The sequence below is a fragment of the Atta colombica genome, unplaced genomic scaffold, assembly GCF_001594045.1.
Source record: "Atta colombica isolate Treedump-2 unplaced genomic scaffold, Acol1.0 scaffold65, whole genome shotgun sequence".
Classification (NCBI taxonomy): domain Eukaryota; kingdom Metazoa; phylum Arthropoda; class Insecta; order Hymenoptera; family Formicidae; genus Atta; species Atta colombica.
The window spans coordinates 648,612-657,523 of NW_017259556.1; the positions used below are offsets into that span (position 1 = coordinate 648,612).

An 8,912-nucleotide genomic window follows, 5' to 3' on the forward strand; every position below is an offset into this window, starting at 1 on the left:
TAACAGATGATAATTTTAGGATGACAGAAGAACTCATCAGGAAGCACTGCAAGGAGAACAAGTTGTATCAAACCCCATATTTGAACGATGTTCTGTATTTGCATTACAAAGGCATGCACAAAACTCGATCGATAACGTTAATCATATTTAATATATGTATCAATGATGAATTTACGTTTTTTTAGGATTTTCCTTCATCGAAAACCTCGAGAAATACACGGGTCTAAAGTGTTTGTGGCTAGAGAGCAATGGTATATACGAGATTGCCAATTTAGAAAATCAGAGCGAACTTAAGAGCTTATATCTGCACCACAACCTCATCAGCAAAATCGAGAATCTCGACTGCCTGCCGAAGCTCGACACCCTGAATCTCTCACACAACACGATACGGAGAATCGAGAATCTCGGTGACTCGAATCGTGAAGCGGGTATTATCCCAGATGACCTTGACCTTGACGTGCCTCTGCTTTTCAGACGGCCTCAAGTTCCTGAACAACCTGAACCTGTCGCACAACTATCTACGAGAAACCGCTGACATCGAGCATCTCCTTCTGCTGCATACACTCTCAATCTTGGATATCTCTCACAACAGGATCGACACCTGCGACATCGTTGACGTAAGTCGATAACTACGCACGGTGCATGCAATACGCACAACCGGAATATATTTCCGAAATGACAGGTGATGTTACGGTGAAAACGCGATTGGAATATATTTACGTATTAAATAATGTTTGTGGTTGCAAACTGATATCTTAACCATTAACTTAAAAAATTCTACTGCAACTATATTCATTAACCCTTTACTCAAGTGGTTTTTTTTTTATAACATAATTATTCGTGTGGGGTATATTTTTCATATTCTCAATGTTATATCTTTATTTCAATTTTTATTTCTTTGGCAATTTACAATAAAATAAAAATTGATAATAAGTTTTCTAGATACGGATAAATATAATTTTTTAAAAATATATGTATACTAAATACAATAACGTGTATACTTAAATAGCATTAAGACATTTATAAAAGGAATTTATAAAAAGAGTTTTGGATATCCCATACTAGTCATGAAGGGTTTATTACGTTATGAACTAAAAGCTTAATAACTTTTACCTATTTTTTTCAGAGATCTAAATTAAAAATATGAATCTACAACATATTTAAAAAAATGCTTTACATATATTAATACAAAACATCTCTATGATACGTATAATCTCGTCGAGGTGTCTCATTTGCCGCAAGTGCGAGCAAAAGTTGAACTGTTTAGATTTTGGGAGACATGAAGTCGTTGCGCGTTGTAACGTTGAGTGGCAACCCAGTGCTCAAACAGATAAAGATGTATCGCAAGACGATGATCCTTAAATGCAAGAATCTTCAATATTTAGACGATCGACCGGTGTTCCCACGCGATCGTGCCTGCGCCGAGGCCTGGTAAATTTATCAGCAAGAACACGACATGTGAGAAAGTAATATCTCGTTAGTCTTAAAATATCTCTGAATCGACACACAGGATGCGTGGCGGTGTTGACGAGGAGGTGGCAGAGAGGAATCGGTGGTTCCAAGCGGAGCAGAAGAAAATCAACGACAGTGTTATGGGTGAGTTAAAAGATTCGTTACTCGAAGCGGGCCTCGAAATGGCCACCCCTTTGATTCCTCTCACCTGTTTCTGTTCCTCTGATCTCGGTTTTTGTTTACCTGTCGAATGTTGCGTCCGCCCTCGAAAGCCCTGATAAACAAAAGGAAGCTGTGCAAACCGGTCGGGACGTCCGAAAAGGAGGCGACAGATAAGAAGAAGAAGGAGAAGAAAGAAGAGGAGGACGAGAAGGAGGAGGAGGACGAAGAAGTCACGACGAAATCAAGCGCGCGCACCGCGACAAGGAGCAGCGGACTGGTAAGAACTAGTTTCGTCAAGGTCTGGTACAGAATTCGTGCTTTGAATAATATCACCACCATCGGTCCCGTCGGCTATTTGATCATTCACCACGTAAAACCCGTACACCTCCCGATCTCCTACCATCCATGATACCGGCCACGATGAACGCGCTAAAGCTCGACCTGGAGAAGAAGAAAAAATCTGAGGAGCGATTCTTCCTCGGTTCTTACGACTCTCCGTTGTCGTCGTCATCTTCGGAAGACGAACAGCTCGCAAACGACGAAGAAAACGAGCGCTCACGGCAAAAAGGAGGCAAGGAAAGTGACGGAAGGAGGCCAATGGCGGAGCAAGAGAAAAAAGTTTCCGATGAAAACAATGAGGAGCTTCTGCTGCCCTGGAAAGCTAAGGTATGCAATTCTTATCTTCTTGTAATAAATGGGAATTTAATAAGAGATGTTAAAGAGTTGTTCATATGAGTTACCTCATGGTTAGGTTCGAGAAGAGATTCGATCGCGAACGCTGATCGAAGAAATATCGGAATCTAAATATGACATCATTGGTGATACAGAAAGAAAATGGCACGGAGATCAAATTTTCAATAACTATGAAAGTATATACGATTCACTCGGTGATACTATCGTCAATAGGAAGACTGTTTCTCCTAAGAAAGAAGTATTGGAACTACAATTAGAAAAAGAAAAGACAGATTTACAAGAATCAATCAGTAACAATAAAGCTAACGGTGAGCAGATTACATCGTATTTCCTTACAACACAACTCAAAATATCACCAAGTTTATATTTAATGAGCTAAAATGATTAAATTTAAAGCAAAACAATATTTTCTTCAAACTTCGACCTTCAAAACTATTTAAATTCTAAAAATTCTCTATAGAAGATTTTTTTTTCTTACAAAAATATATAATACAACTTAAAAAATATGTTTTGTGCAAGATGATAACTTAAAAACTTAATTATCAAATTGTTACAATGAAGATTACTCTAGCAATTATCAAAAGTTAACTTTACAATTTGTCCGTCAAATAGCACTTACTAAAGGTTTTTTTTAAAGAACTCATAAGATCTTCCACAAAAGTTATAAGTTGTGTTGTTTTGGTAAATAAAAAGTAGTGTCTTTTATAGACAATATTAATATAGAATTAAGACAATTTTGATGATTGATGATCTCCTCTTCGTATTGTCGATTTTGGTCTTACAAAATTATAATAAACCCGGAATATAAGTCTCTCTCATTAAATGTAATATAACTCGAAACATCACAACACAACTTATATTTGCCTTGAGCAATTAAAATTACTAAATTCAAAATAGAACAATAATATTGCAATATTTCGAATTATGTCATTTTTAATTATTCCAGATTTATTATATTTTATAGATCATCAAAATTATCAATTCAAAAAAGGTGGTTTTTTTAAGGGTTTTGAGAGAAATGAAAATAACAGAAATAACATTCGATCACGTTTCTAAGAATATATTCTTTTTACCGATATTATTTGATTAGTTGATAATTTTCTGTTAAGTTGAAAAATAATTTTTACTCTTTTCTAAAAAAATTAATCTTTGAATTGTGTCACTTTTGAAATAAGAGAACGACATTAAAGAATTAATATCTTGATGACACTTTCAAAGATACAGTTTCATTAACAAGAAATTATGCGCATGTAGGGTAAGATTGCCGAAATTGCACCACTTTTGCACTTAAAGATTCATCACTCAGAAATTACGAGGAATATTCTTAAGTTTTTTTATAGCCCAATAAACTGCACTCTTTTCTCTTTCTTATGTAATTTTTTCATAATTTTTTTCGTTATTATAACATTTAAAATGAAATAATTCGAATTTTTTCATTGCCTAAAAATTGCATCGTACTAATATTCCTCATTTAAAATATTAATAATGCAAAAAAAATGAAAAATTATATAAGAAAAGGAAAAAATTGTATTCCATTATGCAGTTAAAAACGTAAAAACGTATATTTCATAATTCCGAAACATATGATAATTTCAAGAATTTAAGGAATTTCTGTGTGAAACAAAATAAACACTTACGTTTACATCTTTACATAATAATAAATGGAATAAAAATATAAGAAATGAAAAAATATTAGGTAACGTGCGATTTAAAAGGTTAGATTGTGATTTCAAAAAATCACATTATGGTACGATTTAGGAAACTGAAGCATTTTTAAATTTTATATATTTAATCTATAAAAATATGTAAAGCAAACTTTAATCCTATTAATTTAAATTTAATAATATTCTGATCACGACTAATGGTCAAGACTTAGGCTATTTAACTTATATTTTCTGTAATTTTGCTATAAAATACGTTGAAATATAGCAACGCCATCACGATTTATTTATTTATATAATATAAAATAACACTATTGCGCTCCTATTATGTTTCACGAGCATAATGTAGCAGCATTGCAATATATACGTAGCAGCATGTAATTCTTAAATAACCCGTAAGAAAATATATATATAAACGCAATAATTGAATTTTTAAGCGAGATAGTGCGATTTAGTAGCCGATGCGATTTCGACTTCTTTTATCCTAATCGTAGAAAAATATCATACATTATCTATAATTATTTTTATCTTAATTAAATTTATTTTATTTATTCTTATCTCGAATAAATTTCTACATCATCTATAATTATTCTTATCTTGGCAATTAAAATTGTTTTTTACAGATCGTAAAAGCGAGAGAATGTTTACCTGTTCAGTATCGTGTGACACATCAGATCTAAAACAGATATTAGAAGAATACCATAAACCTGCTAACGCAGTCACCAACAAGAAAGACGATATATCGAGTAAAAATATCAATAGCTATCAAAGAAAAAGCAGAGACTATCCGTTCGGTTCTAAACTTAGCAGCATCCGAGAAGAAATGAGAGAATTCTGCGACAGTATGGATAGGTTTGTTGACGAAAACAAGATAGTGTTCAAGAATGGCGAAGTGGAGGGATTCTGGGGCGAGAGAAAGATGGTGGACCAAAATTTACAAACTGATTTTGTTGATGATAGCAAGATCCAAGAAACTGGGACCAAGGTTTCCGTGAGCGAAGAAGGTAAACTACGATGGTGGAATACCAAGGAAAGAAAACTGAAGGTCAAAGAGATATTAAAGAAGCGAGAGGACGAAGCAAAGAAAAACAAAGTGGAAGTAGTAGAAGATATCAAAAGAGTTGAAAAATCCGATCGCTGTTCGTCGAAAGATAAAAAGCAGCTGACCAATGCTACAAATTATTTTCAGGATGTCTACGATTTGACATTAAAAACTTGCCCGTCAAATGTTCTTCCGGATTCAATGAAAACATATTCCGTGAAAAACGCAGAAAATTATGAAAGCGAGCAATCTGTAAATATACAGCAAGAAGAAGAATCGCACGGAGTATTCCATAGTCTCTTTGCTGAATTGAGAACCCGGGACATTCGGGAGTGCATACACAAATCGAAAATTTCAACTGAATTAATAACTCTAGAGGAAAAACTGGATAACGAAAAATTAGCCATTGATACAGAGAAGAAAAATATCTGTACTCTCATCAATACGAAGGATCTTATTAGTTCTAATGAACAGTATTCGGAATGTGAAAATAGTGCAGAGAAGAATAATTCTGCAAAAATCGAGATTTTGGAAGACAAAGTTAACGATCTTTCATTCGAATCTCCGGAAAGGAAGAAAAACATCGATGAATCTGATGACGATTCCTTTAAAACGGCATTATCCATTCAAGAAGATTCGCAAATTTTGGAAAGCAGTTATGAATTACCAAAAGTTTTAAAATTGACTAATAAGGAAAATAATTTTGACAAAATTATTGATTCAATTCAAAATGAAAGTATCGATCATTCAATGGACAATAATTGGAAGGAAATAATTTCAAATAAAAATTATAACGACGCGATTTATGAGAAAATCAATGATGAATTAGAAAAATCTTCTGATAAAACGGAGATATCAAAAACCGAGCGAGAATTTTCAATTGAAACAGAACAATCTAATTCTCAAATGGAATCGCTCGTTCGAACGATAGATCATTTATCTCTAGAAAGAGCGAGTCACTCTTCAAGACTGACAGGTAAAAGAACTCGCGAAGCGGAGGATGTCGAGGTGAGCAACAAGAAATCTTTTCTCATCAAGGAAATGAATCCCGGAAAGAAACTGGAGGAACGCAAATCTCGTAGTCAAATCTCTGAAAGATGCAGACAGCATCTGATACAAGAAACGAAGAAATTTGCGAGGAAAGTTTCACCGTTGATCGACAAATGCATAACGCATCTAATAAAAGATACAGAAAATGCAAACGGGAAATCGCAATGCTATAAATACAATCGGAGAAATCTTAAAGAATACTTGCCATCTGATTACACTTCAAAAATGAATCTTAGTAAGCCTGCGGGCGATTTTGGAGAACGAAATAATTGCCATGATAAGTATGACAATAAATCTAATGATGCGACAAATACATATTCTGAAAGACAAGAATTGATGGCGGAACAAACGATCAATTCACAATTCGCTGCATCTGCTCATCCTTCTGGTAAGATCGATATATTGATATACACGAAAAGAATAGTTTTGCTGAAAAATTAAAAAATTTAGCTAAACATATTTACAAATTTGAAAATAATTTTATTGGACTATAATTGTGTTTGCTATACAATAATTATGTAACCCATACTGATTGATAAAATATCAAAACTTTTTGCAACGATAATGACGCGATTTACAAAAATTAATGAGAAAATTAATGACGAATTAGAAAAATTTTTTGAGATATCAAGAGGAAGCGAGATTGTTTATAACTATTCATCGTGCCTGAATTTCCTATATAATCATTTTAATGGTCCAACAAAATTATTTCCAGATTTATATCTACTTAAATTTTTAGAAATGTTTTTATCGTGTAAAAAAAGAATGTAATTAAAAATTAAAAATTATTTAGAACTACATTTATTTGTTCTAGATATCCAATCACTTGCCAATCTTTTTCGACAATCCCAAGACCAAGAGTCGCAGTCGCCAGCAGTAAATGCCAATGTATCACTTTATGAAGAATTTTGCGATCATCTGCATAAATTAGAGAACAGCAAGAAATTGTTGATTAAGCCAGATTTCATAATAGACAATAATCAATCAGAAGAAATATTATCTAATAATAAATTACAGAATACTGAATGTTCGGTAAAAGAATCAATTAAACCACTGATCCAAATAATTTCTGAATGTCCTATGACGTCTAAAAATTCTGAACAAACCTCATCAGAACGAAAAGAAATTAAACTATTGCATGGCTCGCAAGTTACTTCCTATTACAAACAGAAAGATGTTAGTATAATATATAATATTATAATATAGTGTTCGGCAATAGGAAAGATGAAATTTAAGAAAGGATTCTAGATGATAAGAAAGTTGAAGACTAATAAAATTGTAAATTTGGCTTCGTTTTTTATACAGTCATAAGTGTTTGAATATTTGTGTAAAAAGCTAATCTAAAGCACATAAATTTTAGACATAAGTATAATAAAAGAACGAAGCGTCCATCAAAATTTTGTTACTCCCGTTTTGGATCTGAATGTTTAAATATTCATGTAGAAGTGTTTAATACATACAAATGTTTAAATGTTTGTTAATTATAAAACGGAGCCGAACTCACAATTTTGTGATTCCTTATTTTCATCTTTTATTCATTCAGAATTTTTAAATTATAATCCATCTGTTGCTGAACACCTTATATGTGTATAGAAAATCAAAGCGTTATGTAATATAAAAATTATTACACACACACACACACACACACACACACACACACACACACAAAATTATTTTTGTGCTTTTGGTTCATAAAAAGTTTTGATTACAATTGATTAAAATGATATTAATTTATACATTACCTTCAGGCTATCCTTAGGAAGTCCGAAGAGGAAACTGAGACATCTGATGATTTTGAAAAGCATATTAATCAAGAAAGCGCAGTTAATTTAAAAGAAGGAATAAAAGTCGAAACGTTTGCAACATTGTGTACAATAGAAAATACAGAATACAAGGAAGAGTGCGTATTACCAAATGAAGAACGCAAAACCGTTACGACAAATATGAAAAAGAGTATAGAAATGCAAGTTGCACAAGAGAATTAAAATGGATCATTATTTTACTACATTATTCTTGGATAAACAATCGCAGTTAATGTACATAACGCACATTAATCGAGAAAAAACTGTAAGACTAGGAATGGACTTTACTTTCGAGAAAGCAAGTTTCATGCGATTAAAGACTTTGTTATAGGCGATATAACGTTCGTTAGTTTAAGTTTAAAAAATATTCAATATTTTTCTTGCTCTTCTATTTGAAATAAATGTGTTACTTTCATAAGACTCATTTTAAATGTGGAAACTTGGAAACTTTATCGAAAGAAACGACAGGTGGTGAAACAGGTCGACCTTCTACTACGTACACTTTATTTTTGTGTCCACACTCACATCAATTATATAATAATAATAATAGTAATAATAATAATAATAATAATAATAATAATAAGAATGACGATGGCGGTGATGTCGATGAATCGTAATTAATAATAGTAATAATAATTAATCCGTAATCATGTGCAATGATAACCGGTCGCACGCAAAAGAAATGGTAATCTCTGTCACGTTTAAATATATTATATCTTTACCGTCACCTCTCTCCATCAGCCTATTGGCTTCCAGACGGATTCTAGATAGATCTGAGATCACTCATTCCTGCAGAAGCTATCACCTTGATACTTGGCAAGAAGCTCTTGATATTATAATATATTTATATAGAGTGATACCGCGTGTAACGAAACTGTCCCCCTTCATCATCCGACTTCTTTCATCTTTATCACTTCTCGTCTTCGCGCATTCCATTTCGTTTTATTTATGCAGAGGATCTATATCCCTTCCTCTCAAACAAATGTAAGGATTATATACCCGCTAGGATCGTTTATAGGTTTATAAATATGTATGTATATATATATATAT

The 8,912-nt window shown here is 32.7% G+C and overlaps 1 protein-coding gene across 1 annotated transcript in view; it reads left to right on the forward strand.

The window, feature by feature from the left end:
* The window catches only part of LOC108692198 (dynein assembly factor 1, axonemal homolog), an 11,622-nt gene extending 3,577 nt beyond the window's left edge, over positions 1-8,045 (forward strand). Inside the window, exons 3-13 of the mRNA XM_018200356.1 lie at positions 20-114; positions 186-428; positions 475-617; positions 1,268-1,431; positions 1,511-1,596; positions 1,725-1,984; positions 2,050-2,280; positions 2,366-2,615; positions 4,592-6,448; positions 6,875-7,236; positions 7,809-8,045. Coding sequence (XP_018055845.1) covers positions 20-114; positions 186-428; positions 475-617; positions 1,268-1,431; positions 1,511-1,596; positions 1,725-1,984; positions 2,050-2,280; positions 2,366-2,615; positions 4,592-6,448; positions 6,875-7,236; positions 7,809-8,045 — 3,928 coding nt within the window. The remainder of the gene's footprint in view (positions 1-19; positions 115-185; positions 429-474; positions 618-1,267; positions 1,432-1,510; positions 1,597-1,724; positions 1,985-2,049; positions 2,281-2,365; positions 2,616-4,591; positions 6,449-6,874; positions 7,237-7,808) is intronic.
* The last annotated feature ends 867 nt before the right edge of the window (positions 8,046-8,912 follow it).